The sequence below is a fragment of the Xenopus laevis genome, chromosome 3S (genome assembly GCF_017654675.1).
Source record: "Xenopus laevis strain J_2021 chromosome 3S, Xenopus_laevis_v10.1, whole genome shotgun sequence".
In the NCBI taxonomy this organism is placed as follows: domain Eukaryota; kingdom Metazoa; phylum Chordata; class Amphibia; order Anura; family Pipidae; genus Xenopus; species Xenopus laevis.
Genome location: NC_054376.1, coordinates 7,298,328 through 7,317,344, shown reverse-complemented (window position 1 = coordinate 7,317,344; position 19,017 = coordinate 7,298,328). Strand labels below are relative to the sequence as shown.

Below are 19,017 nucleotides of genomic sequence, written 5' to 3'. Positions count from 1 at the left end.
AAATTCACATTGTAAAGGAAAACTAGAACTAAACACAGACTTATTTATGATAAAAGCATAACAAAAGCACAGCCCAGTATTAAATACACTGAGCTGCGTGTGCTTAACTGGTCACCCTGACTCCATAGTGGTCTGTGCACTTGTACAATGTATATTTCGTCTGGCTTCTCTTCTATGTTTTAAACAGAACAGCATCTAGGATTTCTTTTTATATAGGATAGGGTCCAATTCTAATCCAAATAGGCATACTGGTATAGCAAATGAAAGGGCGATTTCATTTGATGTGATTCTTCCCAATCTGTGCAGGCATTAAAGTTTATTGGCAATAAAGTGCGCAGGCAGCGCATGTGGGGTAGCAGCGGCCCTAAGAAATCCAAAGTCGATGAAGCTCGAGAGCTGTTGGCGTCCACCATCTTGACTCATGTCCCAGTAAGTAGTTTGTGTGTATAGATAGATAGATAGATAGATAGATAGATAGATAGATAGATAGATATTTGTGGTAGAATGACCAAAGAAATGTGTAAAAAGGTGAGATTTGCCTTTAATTTCTCCTCAATAATAGATGAACACTACAGGGGAGATGTTATTAACAGAGAATAGTCTCTCTACTTAAAGGAGAAGGAAAGTCGTCTTGCACTTAGGGCTTCCAAATGTTAGGCACCCCCAAGTGATTGTATTGACTTACCTGATACCCCGGGACGGTGCTCCTATCAGCAGAAAACTGCACCGGCCTGGGGTTATACCAGTCAGCACCACGGAGCCATCCTCTTCCGTCTAACATTTGGTACCCACAAGTGCAAGAAGACTTTCCTTCTCCTTTAAAAGATATTTCTGTCTGGCCCTGGAAGCTGTAGTGTTCTGGAAGCAACTGACAATCCATTCCAGTGGTCCAGTTCGCATGTTGGAGCTTATTTTATACAGGAAGGCTGTCCTGTGGAAAAGGATTTAATCACAGTTAAAGGAACCGTAACACCAAAAATGAAAGTGTTTTAAAGTAATAAAAATAACATGAATATTCCAGAGTGTGGAAACCAACCTGTATGGTAATAAACCCAGTGTGGGGAAAAAGTCTTTGTTCATCAGTGTTTTAACAGCACACATTCAGTGTTCCTGTATTGCAGTGACTTTATGTTGGAATCGTTTTCCTAAATAAACTAGGGATGCACCGAATCCACTATTAGGGATTCGGCCGATACCTTGGTGAAAGATTAGGTCGAATAAGAACCAAATAGTAATCCTAATTTGCATATACAAATTAGGGTCAGGAAAGGAAAAAAGTGGAAAAGTGATGAAAAGACGTGATTTCCCTACTGCCCCTCATTTACATATGCAAATTAGTATTCCGGTTCGGCAAGGCACAGTCCTGGCTGAATCCTGGATTCGGTGCATCCCTAAAATAAACCTGTGTTTTTGCCTGAAGACGCTGTGTCCCTGGATTTTTTTGAGATTTCTGCATTAAGTGTCTCCAGATAGGGAATCCCATACATTTTGCAGCACTTACGTGTGTTTTTCCATCTTGTTCCTTCTCTTGTTACTTGTCCTTTGATGGCAGCTGCACCCTCCTAAGGGCAGAGACACACGTGGAGATTCGGGGATATTTAGTTGCCTGGCGACAAAAAGCCTCTTCTTCGGGGCAACTAATCTCCCTGAACTGCCTTCCCGCCGGCTAGAATCGAAATCGATGGCGGGATGGCACTCTGATCGCTTTGTTTTCCGAAGTTGCCTCACAAGGAAACTTCGGGCGACTTAGGAAAACGAAGCACTCAGAATGCCATCTCACCGCCGATTTTGATTCTAGCTGGCTGGAAGCATTGCGGGGAGATTCGTTTTCCCCAGAAGATGAGGCGATTTCTCGCTGGGCGACTAATATCCCCGAATCGCAGCATGCGTCTGTCCTAAAGCAGCATTCCCAGGAGACGTTATATGGCCACATCACTTCTCAATGACTTTTAGTGTCCTTATAATAAACAGAAGGGTGACTGGGTCCATTGGTTTAAACAAATTATAATACAGGATTGAATTCCTGTAGGGAGTGGGGGTGTCTGTATCCCAAATACTTATTTCCCAATAATTTATTTACAGATCTGTAGACCTGAAAAGTTTAATTTGCAGAAGCTTGTAAATCACCCATGCGTATATCTATAATTATAGGTGAAAGAATTCCACTTCCGGGCAAAGTGTTTCTACACTGCTGTAATGGTGCGGCGGGTGATACTCGCTCAAGGGGCAAACAAAGTAGATGACAGAGATTACTATGGAAACAAAAGACTGGAACTGGCAGGACAGGTAGGTGATTTGTATTCATACAGAGTTATACATGCAGGGTGAATAGGGTCACAGTACACAAAGGGGTTATTTATTAAAGACCGAATGCCAAAAACTCTTAATGATTCAAATCTTTTTTTATACTATAAAATCTGAATTTTTAATGGGAAATTTTTTTTAATTATTTGAGATTTATTATGCACCGAGGATGCAAAAAGTCAGTCCGAAAAGACTCCATCTTCAACCTGTCGAGGTTCTGTAGAAATCAATATCAATATAAATATACAGAGAAGGAATGTTCTGGGCACACAATAAGCTATACCCTCATACTGTACTGTCTAAGGGAATCAATATGGCACCTCCTCCTCCCATATGTATAAATACAAATATACAGAGAAGGAATGTTCTGGGCACACAATAAGCTATACCCTCATACTGTACTGTCTAAGGGAATCTATATGGCACCTCCTCCTCCCATATGTATAAATACAAATATACAGAGAAGGAATGTTCTGGGCACACAATAAGCTATACCCTCATACTGTACTGTCTAAGGGAAACAATATGGCATCTCCCTCCTCCCATATGTATAAATACAAATATACAGAGAAGGAATGTTCTGGGCACACAATAAGCTATACACTCATTATGCATTATATAAGGATAACCACAATGCACCACAAAATATGGATTTCTTGCACTATTACGTACAGGTATGGGATCTGTTATCCAGAATGCTCGGACCTGGGGTTTTCCAGATAAGTGATCTTTCTGTAATTTGAATCACCATGCCTTGTGTACAAAAAATAAGTTGGATATTAAAGGGGTTGTTCACCTTTGAGATAACTTTTAGTATGATGTAGAGAGGGATATTCTGAGACAATTTGCAATTGGTTTTTATTTTTTATTATTTCTGTTTTTTGAGTTATTTAGCTTTTTATTCAGCAGCTCTCCAATTTGCATCTTAAGCATTCTGGTTGTTTTGCCTCCAGTAAGGACTAGTTTTATCATAGTTGGGATAAAGTACAAGGTACTGTTTTATTATAGAGAAAATGGAAATCATTTTTAAATGATTATTATAGAGTTTATGGGAGATGGCTTTCCTGTAATTCGGAGCTGGATAACTGGCTTCCGGATAACAGATCAGACATGTAATGTATATGTAATGTAAAATAACCACTTAATAATTCAATGCTTTATCTTTTTAGCTGCTTTCCTTGCTTTTTGAGGATTTATTCAAGAAGTTTAACTCTGAGATGAAAAAGATTGCAGACCAAGTCATCCCCAAGCAGAGGGCAGCGCAGTTTGATGTGGTGAAACACATGCGCCAAGACCAGATAACCAACGGCATGGTAAATGCCATCTCATCGGTAAGTAACTTGATTCAGTTGGGACAAGGGATGTAGTGTATAACAGTTATGCTATTCTGACCAGTCTGACCACCAAGTAGTCAAGGAAGTTGTCAGGAGAAAGAAAGAGGCTGCTCTGATGTTCTTCTGCTTAGGAAAGATTTGAGAAAGGTTTCTAATTGTTTTCCTAAGCAGAAGAACATCAGAGCAGCCTCTTTCTTTCTCCTGACAACTTCCTTGACTACTTGCTGGTCAGACTGGTCAGAAACTGACCAGCAGGTGGCGCTGTTGGAACAAAATTCATTCATATTAACAGCACATGTATCCCTTAAAGGGATACTGTCATGGGAAATTTTTTTTTTTTTTCAAAACTCATCAGTTAATTGTGCTACTCCAGCAGAATTCTGCACTGAAATCCATTTCTCAAAAGAGCAAACAGATTTTTTTATATTCAATTTTGAAATCTGACATGGGGCTAGACATATTGTCAATTTCCCGGCTGCCCCCCAGTCATGTGACTTGTGCCTGCACTTTAGGAGAGAAATGCTTTCTGGCAGGCTGCTGTTTTTCCTTCTCAATGTAACTGAATGTGTCTCAGTGGGACATGGGTATTGAATGTTGTTCTTAGATCTACCAGGCAGCTGTTATCTTGTGTTAGGGAGCTGCTATCTGGTTACCTTCCCATTGTTCTTTTGTTTGGCTGCTGGGGGAAAAAAGGGAGCGGGGTGATATCACTCTAACTTGCAGTAAAGAGTGATTGAAGTTCATCAGAACACAAGTCACATGACTTGGGGCAGCTGGGAAATTGACAATATGTCTCGCTCCATGTCAGATTTCAAAATTGAATATAAAAAAAATCTGTTCGCTCTTTTGAGAAATGGATTTCAGTGCAGAATTCTGCTGGAGCAGCACTATTAACTGATTCGTTTTGAAAAAAAAAATTTCCCACGACAGTATCCCTTTAATATCTTGGAATAAAAAGAAAATAAATAATGAATGTAAATGACAAAAGTGCTTAGACTAACACTCTCATCAATTTTACATTCACTTGTTTTAAAGATTTACCTTTAAATTCTTTTATAAAGCTGTTATGGGTGAAACAATTTTTGGATGTGGTGGTTTTTATAACGGGGGAAATCGGCTCCGTGTTATTAAACGTGTGTCTATTTTTGGTTTTCTTCAGGGCAACTGGTCGCTAAAAAGGTTCAAAATGGACCGCCAAGGTGTGACGCAAGTGCTGTCGCGCTTATCGTACATTGCTGCGCTGGGCATGATGACCAGGATTTCCTCTCAATTTGAAAAAACGAGAAAAGTGAGCGGCCCCCGATCTTTGCAGCCGTCCCAGTGGGGTATGCTATGCCCTTCTGATACTCCTGAAGGAGAGGTGAGTAATGGATATAGTGGTAGTCGGTAGATAAAGTGCGTGCCGTACACTGTGAGATTCAATCTCGTATGGTTTGAACGCACTGATCCAGGACTGCATCATGGTGCAAATGCAACAGTTTTTTTGGCCAGTTGATTTGGCATGTCCTCGCGAGGTCCCCATACTCAGGCCAATAGGCTGCCAGTCCAAAAAGGGCCAATTCATTTTTTTGTCATGAAATTTGGGAGGGTTCTGTCTAATAAATGCATAGAGAAACCTTGTGTGCTACTCTCTGTGTCGCAGGCCTGTGGTTTGGTGAAGAATCTGGCACTGATGACTCACATCACCACTGATATGGAGGATGGCCCTATTATCAAACTGGCTGCTAATCTTGGGGTGGAGGATGTGAACCTGCTTTGTGGAGAGGAACTGTCCTATCCCAATGTCTTTATGGTCTTCCTAAATGGTGAGCTGCCTTCATTTGAACCAAGCCTTTCATATGTATACACATTCATGATACACCTATGTTTAAATAGTGAACAAGTTACTGTTAAAAATAAGGATAAACCGAGGAGTTCCTTGACCATATAAAGGCACGAGCCGGCCCGGACTGGCAATCTGTGGGTTCTGGCAAATGCCAGAGGGGCTGCTGCATGGTTCCATAGAAAGTTACCATAGAGTGGGCTGGTAGGAGGCTGTTGGGGCTGGTAGGGGGCACGAGGCCGAAGACTTTTGTGCAGGTCATGGAACTCCAAGGTTACTTCTAATAGCCTCATATTTTCCAACAAGAGGTACTTTCTTTATTATAATACACAGGTTTTAGTGGGTCATGTGACAGAAATGACATCTAAGATCCGTTTATCACTAAGAGCCATTCATAAGGATGTGATTTACAGGATATTCATGGCGTTAAAGGATAAGTAAACCTTTAAGATAAGTGTAAAATTGATGAGGCTGTTTTTTTTGGTGCTGTTGGAACAAATTAACAGCACATGTATCCCTTAATATCTTGGAATAAAAAGAAAATAAATAACGAATGTAAATGACAAAAGGGCTTAGAACAGCACTCTCATCAATTTTACATTCACTTATTTTAAAGGTTTACTTATCCTTTAATGTGTATTATAAGCATATAACGTGTCACCAAGCTGTCCCGTTGCCATAAAAAAGGCACAAGGCTGCAGGCTGAGTTATACAGGGAACTCTGAGTATCACTCATGTATTGTAAGGGATAATGTACCCCCTACTGTAAATGATAAGGATATTAGAAGTCACTGAGGGGTTGTTCTGTGACCATATAAAGGCACAAGGCTGCAGGCTGAGTTATACAGGGAACTCTGAGTACCACTCATGTATTATAAGGGATAATGTACCCCCTACTGTAAATAAGGATATTAGAAGTCACTGAGGGGTTCTGTGACCATATAAAGGCACAAGGCTGCAGGCTGAGTTATACAGGGAACTCTGAGTATCACTCATGTATTATAAGGGATAATGTACCCCCTACTGTAAATGATAAGGATATTAGAAGTCACTGAGGGGTTGTTCTGTGACCATATAAAGGCACAAGGCTGCAGGCTGAGTTATACAGGGAACTCTGAGTATCACTCATGTATTATAAGGGATAATGTACCCCCTACTGTAAATGATAAGGATATTAGAAGTCACTGAGGGGTTGTTCTGTGACCATATAAAGGCACAAGGCTGCAGGCTGAGTTATACAGGGAACTCAGAGTATCACTCATGTATTAAAAGGGATAATGTACCCCCTACTGTAAATGATAAGGATATTAGAAGTCACTGAGGGGTTCTGTGACCATATAAAGGCACAAGGCTGCAGGCTGAGTTATACAGGGAACTCTGAGTATCACTCATGTATTATAAGGGATAATGTACCCCCTACTGTAAATGATAAGGATATTAGAAGTCACTGAGGGGTTGTTCTGTGACCATATAAAGGCACAAGGCTGCAGGCTGAGTTATACAGGGAACTCTGAGTATCACTCATGTATTATAAGGGATAATGTACCCCCTACTGTAAATGATAAGGATATTAGAAGTCACTGAGGGGTTGTTCTGTGACCATATAAAGGCACAAGGCTGCAGGCTGAGTTATACAGGGAACTCAGAGTATCACTCATGTATTAAAAGGGATAATGTACCCCCTACTGTAAATAATAAGGATATTAGAAGTCACTGAGGGGTTGTTCTGTGACCATATAAAGGCACAAGGCTGCAGGCTGAGTTATACAGGGAACTCAGAGTATCACTCATGTATTAAAAGGGATAATGTACCCCCTACTGTAAATGATAAGGATATTAGAAGTCACTGAGGGGTTCTGTGACCATATAAAGGCACAAATATATGTAAGGGATCTCTCAAAGCTGCAACTAAAAGTTGCTTCTGGGCTTGACTCCCCCCCCCCCAATCATATCTGTATTATAACTATAATTTAAAAAGTCATAAAATTATCATATTTATAGGGTACATTATCAGCAGTAAAAACACACTAATAATACAGCTGCGAAATCAGAATGACCTAATTAACGGTCATAACCACTGTGATCTTGTATTCTAAAGCTAATCGCAAAAGGTCAGATTGCTCACTGATAGAAGCACACAGAACTCTCTGTAGCCGCAAGCCTTCTCTGTAGCCGCAAGCCTTCTCTGTAGCCGCAAGCCTTCTCTGTAGCCGCAAGCCTTCCCTGTAGCCGCAAGCCTTCCCTGTAGCCGCAAGCCTTCCCTGTAGCCGCAAGCCTTCCCTGTAGCCGCAAGCCTTCCCTGTAGCCGCAAGCCTTCCCTGTAGCCGCAAGCCTTCCCTGTAGCCGCAAGCCTTCCCTGTAGCCGCAAGCCTTCCCTGTAGCCGCAAGCCTTCCCTGTAGCCGCAAGCCTTCCCTGTAGCCGCAAGCCTTCCCTGTAGCCGCAAGCCTTCCTGTAGCCGCAAGCCTTCCCTGTAGCCGCAAGCCTTCCCTGTAGCCGCAAGCCTTCCCTGTAGCCGCAAGCCTTCCCTGTAGCCGCAAGCCTTCCCTGTAGCCGCAAGCCTTCCCTGTAGCCGCAAGCCTTCCCTGTAGCCGCAAGCCTTCCCTGTAGCCGCAAGCCTTCCCCTGTAGCCGCAAGCCTTCCCCTGTAGCCGCAAGCCTTCCCCTGTAGCCGCAAGCCTTCCCCTGTAGCCGCAAGCCTTCCCCTGTAGCCGCAAGCCTTCCCCTGTAGCCGCAAGCCTTCCCCTGTAGCCGCAAGCCTTCCCTGTAGCCGCAAGCCTTCCCCTGTAGCCGCAAGCCTTCCCCTGTAGCCGCAAGCCTTCCCCTGTAGCCGCAAGCCTTCCCCTGTAGCCGCAAGCCTTCCCCTGTAGCGCAAGCCTTCCCCTGTAGCCGCAAGCCTTCCCCTGTAGCCGCAAGCCTTCCCCTGTAGCCGCAAGCCTTCTCCATACCAGCAAGTGATAGCATTACTGAGCTTCCCCAGCAGGGGATGTCATTCACTAGCTGTGGCAGAAAGCACTTGCAAAGGCAAATGACCAATACTGTGATTGGAGTTAATTATGAGTTAAGCCGTTAAGTTATAGAATGAGAGAAAAGGTTGTTGACTAAGAGTTCAGCAGAGGAAAAGTGAAAGGGTTAATGAGACCATAGCTTTTTAATTTAAAGGGATACTGTCATGGGAAAATTTTTTTTCAAAATGAATCAGTTAATAGTGCTGCTCCGGCAGAATTCTGCACTGAAATCCATTTCTCAAAAGAGCAAACAGATTTTTTTATTTTCAATTTTGAAATCTGACATGGGGCTAGACATATTGTCAATTTCCCAGCTGCCCCAAGTCATGTGACTTGTGCTCTGATAAACATCAGTAACTCTTTACTAGTGTACTGCAAGTTGGAGTGATATCACCCCCTCCCTTTTTCCCCCCAGCAGCCAAACAACAGAACAATGGGAAGGTAACCAGATAGCAGCTCCCTAACACAAGATAACAGCTGCCTGGTAGATCTAAGAACAACACTCAATAGTAAAAACCCATGTCCCACTGAGACACATTCAGTTACATTGAGTAGGAGAAACAGCAGCCTGCCAGAAAGCATTTCTCTCCTAAAGTGCAGGCACAAGTCACATGACCAGGGGCAGCTGGGAAATTGACAAAATGTCTAGCCCCATGTCAGATTTCAAAATTGAATATAAAAAAATCTGTTTGCTCTTTTGAGAAATGGATTCCAGTGCAGAATTCTGCTGGAGCAGCACTATTAACTGATGCGTTTTGAAAAAAAATATGTTTTCCGATGACAGGATCCCTTTAAATATCTTCTATGTAGTTGGCTGTGCTTTATGCTCATGTCCTTAATGACTAATGTAGAGCAACACAGCAGGGGGGCATAAATCACAGACAGGGAGGGAAATAGGGAAAAGAGAACTCTGTGATCCAGTAATATTTTTTACCCTCCATATTTACCTCAATTATTACTTATTACTATTATTCACCAATTCAAGGTAACATTCTCGGCGTCATCCGTGACCATCAGAAGCTGGTGAAAACCTTCCGGTTAATGCGAAGAGCCGGCTACATTAACGAATTTGTTTCTATTTCCACCAACATCACCGACCGCTGCGTCTACATCTCCTCTGACGGGGGCAGACTGTGCAGGTAATTAGTAACTTCCCCTTTCTTTTCAGCAGGATTTTCATTATCTGATTGTTGGTGAGCCAATAATGGAGAGATTAATTGGTCTAATGGAATAAAAAAAGAAGAAACCGTTCAACAAAGCCGGTCAAGACGTGTGCTGGGAGGCGGCTGCACTTCACAGGCAGCGGCAACTTCTTGTTGCTCCTTCCAAGGCCACTTGAGCGGCTAAATGCCACATGCCATCCTTTGTCACCAGGTTTCCTCTTGGAGGTGACAGTCAGGCAGTCGCTCAACTTGCTGGGAGAGATGAGTTTAATTGACTGCAGAGCTTTCTGCTTTGTACTCCTTTCATATCAGGCTTTTGTCTGCTTCTTTTGACTCTCTGGGCTCTGTTGTTTGATTATTTGCATGCCTGAGATTTCAACTCTTTCCGTCGCACCAATTAAAAATAAATAAACAATGTTCTATATCTCAGCCACTCTGCTAAGGGGCTTAAGGGAACATTGACACCCAAAATCACTAGGGAGGTGGCAATCCGTTAGCCCCCCCCATCCAGTGATTTTAATGCTTCCCATGTCGGCACTGCACCTCCATCTAGGGTTGCCACCTTTTCTGGGAAAAAATACCGGCCTACCTATATATATTTAGGTCCCTATTAAAGGATAAGCAAACCTTTAAAATAAGCGAATGTAAAATTGATGAGAGTGCTATTCTAAGCTTTTTTGTCATTTACATTCATTATTTATTTTCTTTTTATTCCAAGATATTAAGAGATACATCTGCTGTCAATATAAATGAATTTTGTTCCAACATCGCCACCTGCTGGTCAGTTTCTGACCAGTCTGACCACCAAGTAGTCAAGGAAGTTGTCAGGAGAAAGAAAGAGGCTGCTCTGATGTTCTTCTGCTTAGGAAAGATTTGAGAAAGGTTTCTAATTGTTTTCCTAAGCAGAAGAACATCAGAGCAGCCTCTTTCTTTCTCCTGACAACTTCCTTGACTACTTGGTGGTCAGACTGATCAGAAACTGACAAGCAGGTGGCGCTGTTGGAACAAAATTCATTCATATTAACAGCACGTGTATCCCTTAATATCTTGGAATAAAAATAAAATAAATAATGAATGTAAATGACAACAGGGCTTAGAATAGCACTCTCATCAGTTTTACATTCACTTATTTTAAAAGTTTACTTATCCTTTCATAACATTGGGATCAACCATCATTTTTACCGGCCAGGCCAGTAAAATACCGGCAGGTGGCAACCCTACCTCCATCTTTGTTCATTTTTCAATGATCAAAAACCAAGAGAATATCCCATAACTCTTTTAATATCTTAAAAAGTTCTTTTATTCAAAAATCATTAATATATGATATGATTTTTTTAATAAAATATCTTAAGATGTTAAGAGTTATGGGATATTCTCTTGGTTTTTGATATATGTGCCCATGGAACTGGGGGGCTATATCCCAGGAACTTTGGCTCTGGTTGACAGGCCTCCTCAACTTTAGCAGCCAAGTATTATTTTTTCATGAATTTTTCAATGATGCCATGTGCCCGTACATAGCACTTTCCCATGATCCCTTGTACCCGTCCAGGACCAGTGCATGTGCAGTACAGTCAAAACAATGACTTCACTATAGTGCACATGTGGCTACCCTGGCTACCATGGGAAATAGGATGACTATAGCACAGTGTTGCTCCCACGTTTAGCAGTTACATTCACTGGGGGGTTGCCTAACAAATTGACACCCAAACCCACATTTCATAGTCTCTTGCCCAAGCATCAAAACACCCATAATTGCCAGTAGTAACTTCCCAGGGGAAATGCCAGCACTAGTAACTGTCCGTGATATTCTCTCCTGCAAATATGTCCGTTTGTGTATTTTTTGGGGGAACAAACCATAGTATCATTATAAGTTAGCTTGAAAAAAAGACACACGTCCCTCAAGTTCAACCATTTAACTATTTTAACCTGCCTATCTGCCAGTTGATCCAGAGGAAGGCAAAAAAAACCATTTGAAGTCTCTCCAATTTGCCTCTGAGGGGAAAAAAATTCCTTCCTGACTCCAAAATGACAATGGGACCAGTCCCTGGATCAACTTGTACTATGAGCTATCTTCCATAACCCTGTATTCCCTCATTTGCTAAACACCATCCAACCACTTCTCAAAGCTATCCAGGGTCGGACTGGGCCATTGGGACACCGGAAAAATAACCTGGTGGGCCTCCGGCTCTTGTTGGCCCCGCCGGCCCAGATCCGCGACCTCTACCTGCAGTGTCTTCCTGCCGCGACCTCCCTTTGTCGGACGGTCGCGGCAAAAACATAGCATGCATGCACACACGCGCAGCACGCATACGCACACATGTAGCCCAGCACGCCGATGCAGAAGGGGGGGCAGAAGGAGCCCTGGGAAAGCAGCCCTAGTGGGCCCTGGGCCCCCCAGACTGACCCGGAAGCTATCTAATACATCAGCCTGTACCACTTATTCAGGGAGACAATTCCACATCTTCACAGCTCTCACTGTAACAAACCCCTTCCCAATATTTAGATGGAACCTCTTTTCTTCTAATCGGAATGGGTGACCTTGTGTCATCTGGAAAGACCTACTGGTAAATAAAGCATTAGAGAGATTATTATATGATCTCCTTATATATTTATACATAGTTATCATATCACCCCTTAAGCGCCTCTTCTCCAGAGTGAACATCCCCAATTTGGCCAGTCTTTCCTCATAGCTAAGATTTTCCCTTTACCAGCTTAGTTGCCCTTCTCTGTACCCTCTCTAATACAATAATGTCCTGTTTCCCATCAGGCCTTATATTATTGTGAAAAACCAAAGGTCTGCTGTGACAAATAAGCACATCCAGGAGCTTTCTCAGGGATACAGGTAAAGTGCTCACTAACCTCTTTTCTATACCTTGTGTGTTAATGAATGGACAATCTGTGTACCTTTTATAGAAGACAAGGAATGGCCTTCCCCTTTAGATTATAAGCTCTTTTGCACAGGTCCCTCCTCACCTTTTGTATTGGTTGTTATGTATGTAACTCTGTATGTTATACAGGTATGGGACCTGTTATCCAGAATGCTCAGGACCTGGGATTTTCCAGATAACAGATCTTTCTGTAATTTGGATCTTCGTACCTTAAGTATACTAGAAAATCATATAAACCCAATAGGCTGGTTCTGCTTCCATTAAGGATTCATTATATCTTAGTTGGGATCAAGTACAAGCGACTGTTTTATTATTACACAGAAAACGGAAATTATTATAAATTTGGATTATTTGGTTAAAATGGAGTCTGGCAGAAGGCCTTTCCTTAATTCGGAGCTTTCTGGATAATGGGTTTCCGGATAACGGATCCCATACCCAATCATGTGATTTCTTTGTATAAGCACATTTATTTTACACAATATGTTGGTGCTTTAAAAATACATGTTAATAATAATACAAATAATAATAGTATACCCTTATTTTTAATATGTGCTCAATGGATAGGGCTTGTGCTGACCATACAAATTTGCCTATTATTCTTATTAAACTAGAAATTGAAACCACTATCTCATTTGGGTCCCTTCAAAGGCACCCGATCAAAATTTACGGCCTGGGCGATCGATATCGGCCGGCTCTTCTCATGCCATACGTGCACTGAATATCGTACGAAAATTTGTTTCCTATGATAATATCGGAGTATCAATGGCCACCTTTATGGGCACATTTATCAAAAGGTTTTAAAAACACCCAGGAACTCGAAATTAGACCAATCGAAATTTATTTTAAAAAAAACAAAAAACTCGTATGAATCTAATTTGATTTGCGTATTTGTCAGGAAGGCAGCAAACAACTCCATATTGATCCCAGGACGTCTTCCGTTGACTAAAACAGCAATTCAGCAGGTTTTAGGTGGCGAATAATCAAATTTGATTTGTTAAAGGGCCAGTGTATGATAAATCTTGAAAATCCAATTTGAGTTTAAAAAAAAAAAAAAAACTCGAATTGAATTTTAACAATTCCCTAGTTGTATTTGAACGTTTTGCCCATAAAAAAAAAAAAAAAAAAAAAGAAAATTTAAAATTTCCACTTCGACCCGTTAAACCTGCCCTTAGTGTTTGAATTTCAGTAAGTGGTAACACAAATAATTATTTCAAAGATAAAACCTTATCTCAAAGCCTATGTTGCCAGGGGCGATCCTGGCCCCTCCGCTGCCTGAGGCAGCAGCACTTGCTGCTGCCCCCCCCTCCCCCGGAAATTCGCTCCCCCGGAAGTTCATTTTTGCTGCCCCTGGTACCTAGTGGGGCGCTGCCGCCTGAGGCGACAGCCTCAACTTGCCTCATTGGCGAAGCACCCCTGTATGTTGCCCCCCCAACCACTCCATTTTGAAGCCATAATCACCTGACCTGCAATGGCACCAGCAATTACATGCGAAAAGCAATGAAATTTTCTTAGTGGAGTGTGTGTGTGTGTTTTTTTTTTTTTTTTAAACCAATATTATGGCTGTCTATCTATTTAGATGTTGAACTATATCCTGTACAGGCCTATAACATATTCCGTTTGGCTACCAGAAAAACAAACATAGTAACCCCTAACATGCATACATATGAGCAATGTCCGTACTCTCAGGTCTTTGAAAGTGAAAAAGTTATTTATAAGGGTAGAGGCAAACAAAGCTACTGGGGGAGATTAGTCGCCCAGCGACAAATCGCTTCTTCTTTGGGCGACTAATCTCCCCGAACTGCCTTCCCGCTGGCTAGATTCTAAATTGCCGGCTGGATGGCATTCGTATCGCTTCGTTTTCTCATGAGGCAACTTTGGAAAATGAAGCGTTCAGAGAGCCATCCAGCCGGATTTAGATTCTAGCCAGGAGGGAGGCAGTTCGGGGAAATTAGTCGCCACAAGAAGAAGCGACTTGACGCTGGGCGACTAATCTCCCCCAGTCGCTTTGTATGCCCCTGCCCTCATAAATAACTGATGTTTCTGCTAGCACTCTAGCCTTAATCAAAACTTTTCGGCTATAGTCTTTTTAAAGGGCATGTAAAGTCTAAAATAGAATAAGGCTAGAAATGCTGTATTTTGTATACTAAACAAAAACATGAACTTACTGCACCACAAGCCTAATCAAATAAATAATTTATGCTTTCAAAGTTGGCCACAGGGGGTCACCATCTTGTAACTTTGTTATACATCTTTGCAAGACCAAGACTGTGCACATGCTCAGTGTGATCTGGGCTGCTTAGGGATCGTCATAAACAAAGCTGCACGGCTGGGAAGTAAGGCGGGGGCTCCCCCTGCTGTTCATAAGTATGATTGTTTCCCTGCAGAGCAGTTAGGGACCATCTGACAATTCCTATCCAAAACAGTAAAAGAAGGGAGAATTTCACTGCAAATAGTCAGGTTTCTTATAAAAACGGTAGACATTTTTTAATTGAAGTATATTGGAGATAGGTTTCTTTTTCATTAAAGAAAGTAAAAATGGGATTTTATTTTTTTGCCTTTACATGCCCTTTAATAACTTTTTCACTTTCTAAACCCGAGAGTGCGGACATTGCTGTTCGATTATTCTACATTTTATGACTGCCCCCAGGCGTTCAGCTATTTTTGTAACGCGAGTGCCGGCTAATCTCGATGCTGTAACTATTCTTTTTATATATTTTTCAGGAGCTTTGAGGATTTCCTTCATGAAAGTCTTGTCGAGTATTTAGACGTGAATGAAGAAAACGACTGTAACATAGCTCTTTATGAGCACACTGTAACCAAGTAAGTCGAAAGCAGGATGTTTATTTATACTTTCTCCCTGTTACTGTTATCAGAAAACCGCGTAGAAACAAATGCACCAGCCGCTTTAGACTTGGGTGGGGTCATTTATAAACACTGGGCAAATTTGCCCATGGGCAGTAACCCACGGTTACCAATCAAATTGCTGCATTTGCTGTTCTACTTGCTTTAAAAAGCTAATCAGTGATTGGTTGCTACAGGTAACTGCCCAAGGGCAAATTTGCCCAGTGTTGATAAATGAGCCCCAGGTTGTCCTGTAACCCCTCCCTTATGATGTTCCATTGTCGAGTGGTGGATTCTAGAACTCGATGTCCCTCTCTTCTCAGAGAATCTCTTGAGCACCCCCACTATGGAAAGCATAGGGACTTTAAGTCCAAAATCCATCCCTTTATTATAGGAGAGAGGTTGCATAGCCGTAATAAACTGCTTGTGGTTGCTGGTCTGCCCCAGATAAAGATAAATAGTAAGGCAAACCTCTAAAAACACATGAAATGACCAGACTTCTTATTCTGACATTGTGACATATAGATGTTCTCTGCTGCATTCTGTGGTTTTCTTTGGTCTCCCTAAGGTTTTAGGGGTTCACAACGAAAATGAACTACAGGCATCTGTTATCCAGAATGCACAGGATCTGAGGTTTTCCGGATAACGGATCTTGCCGTGATTTGGATCTTCATACCTTAACTCGACTAGTAAATCATGTAAACATTAAATAAACCCAATAAGGATTAATTATATCTTAGTTGGGATCAAGTACAAGCGACTGTTTTATTATTACAGAGAAAAGGGAAATCATTTTTAAAAATTTGGATTATTTGGAGTCTATGGGAGATGGGATGGGCCTTCTGTAATTCACAGCTTTCTGGATAACGGGTTTCCTTATAACAGATCCCATACCTGTATAATGTTTATTGCTTGTGTGATTGTATCAAAACGCCAGTATAACCGATGCCTTTGCTTTGTTTTGTAGACACACCACACACTTGGAAATTGAGCCATTCACGTTGCTCGGCGTTTGTGCTGGTCTCATTCCTTACCCGCACCACAATCAGTCCCCAAGAAACACCTACCAGTGTGCTATGGGGAAACAAGCTATGGGTACGATTTTGTTTTGTCCCAACACACACTGCTCTCCTTATGTGTAGTGGATTGTGATCACCCCTTGTTTATATGCTAAAGGACTAATACAGACAAGCATTTGTACCTGTGTTTGCCATGTGTTGCATTTTTGTGTGTTCTACCACATGACAACCCTGGAGTCAATGGAGTACAAACACGCGTGTGTATTGGCCCTTAAAGCAGAAGGAAAGTCGTCTTGCACTTGGGGGTGCCAAAAGTTATGCACCCCTAAGTTATTGTATTGACTTACCTGAAACCCCAGGCGTGTGCTCCTATCAGCAGAAAACTGCACCAGCCTGGGGTTATACCAGTGAGCACCACGGAGCGATCCTCTTCCTTCTTCCTCTTTCTTCGTGCGGCTGCACATGGGCAGTTAAACAAAAAGTCAAACTTTAACTAAAGGTCGGCTATTTCGTTCAACTGCGCATGCGTCTGCCCCGGGAAATTTGAAGAAAAGAAGCCAGAAGAGGATCTCTCCGTGGGGCTCACTGGTATAACCCGGTCGGTGCCGTTTTCTGCCAATAGGAGCACCGGCCCAGGGTTTTAAAAGTGTGTATTATTTATAATTCAATGATCTATGTACCCTTTGCCTGCTGGGTCATTCTACATAACTTTTTCCATCCTTCATTCCTGAACGGGGGGGTCCCTAATCAATTGTAAGTCAGAGGGTACCGAGGAGAATTACTCGAAGCAGCGGCAAGTTCTTTTAAACCGTTAATTCAGAATATGGAAACATTTCACCCAAGAAACCGTTCCATTGCTTCCCTTAAAGGAATACTGTCATTCAAAATGCATCAGTTAATAGTGCTGCTCCAGCAGAATGTTGTACTGAAATCCATTTCTCAAAAGAGCAAATAGATTTTTTTTATATTCCATTTTGAAATCTGACATGGGGCTAGACATTTTGTCAATTTCCCAGCTGCCCCTGGTCATGTGACTTGTGCCTGCACTTTAGGAGAGAAATGCTTTCTGGCAGGCTGCTGTTTTTCCTTCTCAATGTAACTGAATGTGTCTCAGTGAGACATGGGTTTTTACTATTGAGTGTTGTTCTTAGATCTACCAGGCAGCTGTTATCTTGTGTTAGGGAGCTGTTATCTGGTTACCTTCCCATTGTTCTTTTGTTTGGCTGCTGGGGGGGAAAAGGGAGGGGGGTGATATCACTCCGACTTGCAGTACAGCAGTAAAGAGTGATTGAAGTTTATCAGAGCACAAGTCACATGACTTGGGGCAGCTGGGAAATTGACAATATGTCTAGCCCCATGTCAGATTTCAAAATCGAATATAAAAAAAATCTGTTTGCTCTTTTGAGAAATGGATTTCAGTGCAGAATTCTGCTGGAGCAGCACTATTAATTGATTCATTTTGAAAAAAAATTTTTTCCCATGACAGTATCCCTTTAAAGACAAATGTTATTCTTGCCAGTTAATAAGTCACTAGAAAGCGCAATAAAAATGCGGCCTGTCCCATTCGCTAGGGGCAAAGATTATGTTTAATATATTCTCAATGTAATAACAGATTTTAGTTTTGTGCCAGTCGGCTTTTTAAGTGTTTAGTTATTTGCCACACGCAGTCAGACGGGGATCAGTTTGTACAGAAAGTCCTTTTGTTGTATCCTGGGTGAATGGCTTCTCCCTCTCACTCGGTTTTGTTGCGAGTGTCATTTGCAATTCATTGTCTGTTTTCTGAGCTTGGTGTATTCAGCTGTTGTGACCCCGGGTCCCACACATTTAGCTCCTTGGATACAATCCGCTGACGTTACTGCCGATGCTTCGAACAAAGCCGGCTGGATATTTTAGGCAATAAAAAAAAAGACCTTTGTTTTACTGGGATACAACAAAGTCACCTGACTAAATGACTAAGCGGAAAGATTGCAACCCTCCTCAAAGGTGGATAGCGCATTCAAATGTGCATTTAAATTGTATTAATATCACAATAGGAAAACCAGACCAAATGGTCTAAAAAAAGACAGAGTTCACTGATGTATTTGAAAGTTTTTCTCTTACTTGAAAACTGTTCTCTGATTCTGACTCTTGAAAGAATGTATCCAAAGACTGTTTCACCTGTGGGTTTGTCAAAGCATAAGTAAACCTTTAAAATAAGTGAATAAAATTGACGAGAGTGCTATTCTAAGCACTTTTGTCATTTACATTCATTATTTATTTTCTTTTTATTCCAAGATATTAAGGGATACATGTGCTGTTAATATGAATGAATTTTGTTCCAACAGCGCCACCTGCTGGTCAGTTTCAGACCAGTCTGACCACCAAGTAGTCAAGGAAGTTGTCAGGAGAAAGAAAGAGGCTGCTCTGATGTTCTTCTGCTTAGGAAAGATTTGAGAGAGGTTTCTAATTGTTTTATGCGCCCATCACTAGTTGACTTGACTCAGTAAAGAAAACTATACCCCCAAAATTAACATTTAAGCAACAGATAGTTTACATCACATTAAGTGGCATATGAAAGAATCTTATCAAACTGGTATATATATTTAAGTAAATATTGCCCTTTCACACCTCTTGCCTTGAGCCATCATTTTGTGATGGTCTG

General features: G+C 41.7%; 1 protein-coding gene across 1 annotated transcript in view; it reads left to right on the top strand.

Annotated features, from left to right (window-relative positions):
- The window catches only part of polr3b.S (polymerase (RNA) III (DNA directed) polypeptide B S homeolog), a 52,737-nt gene that overhangs the window by 18,325 nt on the left and 15,395 nt on the right, over positions 1-19,017 (top strand). Inside the window, exons 11-19 of the mRNA XM_018254857.2 lie at positions 307-429; positions 2,152-2,286; positions 3,474-3,635; positions 4,798-4,998; positions 5,281-5,443; positions 9,451-9,604; positions 12,396-12,470; positions 15,238-15,336; positions 16,325-16,452. Coding sequence (XP_018110346.1) covers positions 307-429; positions 2,152-2,286; positions 3,474-3,635; positions 4,798-4,998; positions 5,281-5,443; positions 9,451-9,604; positions 12,396-12,470; positions 15,238-15,336; positions 16,325-16,452 — 1,240 coding nt within the window. The remainder of the gene's footprint in view (positions 1-306; positions 430-2,151; positions 2,287-3,473; positions 3,636-4,797; positions 4,999-5,280; positions 5,444-9,450; positions 9,605-12,395; positions 12,471-15,237; positions 15,337-16,324; positions 16,453-19,017) is intronic.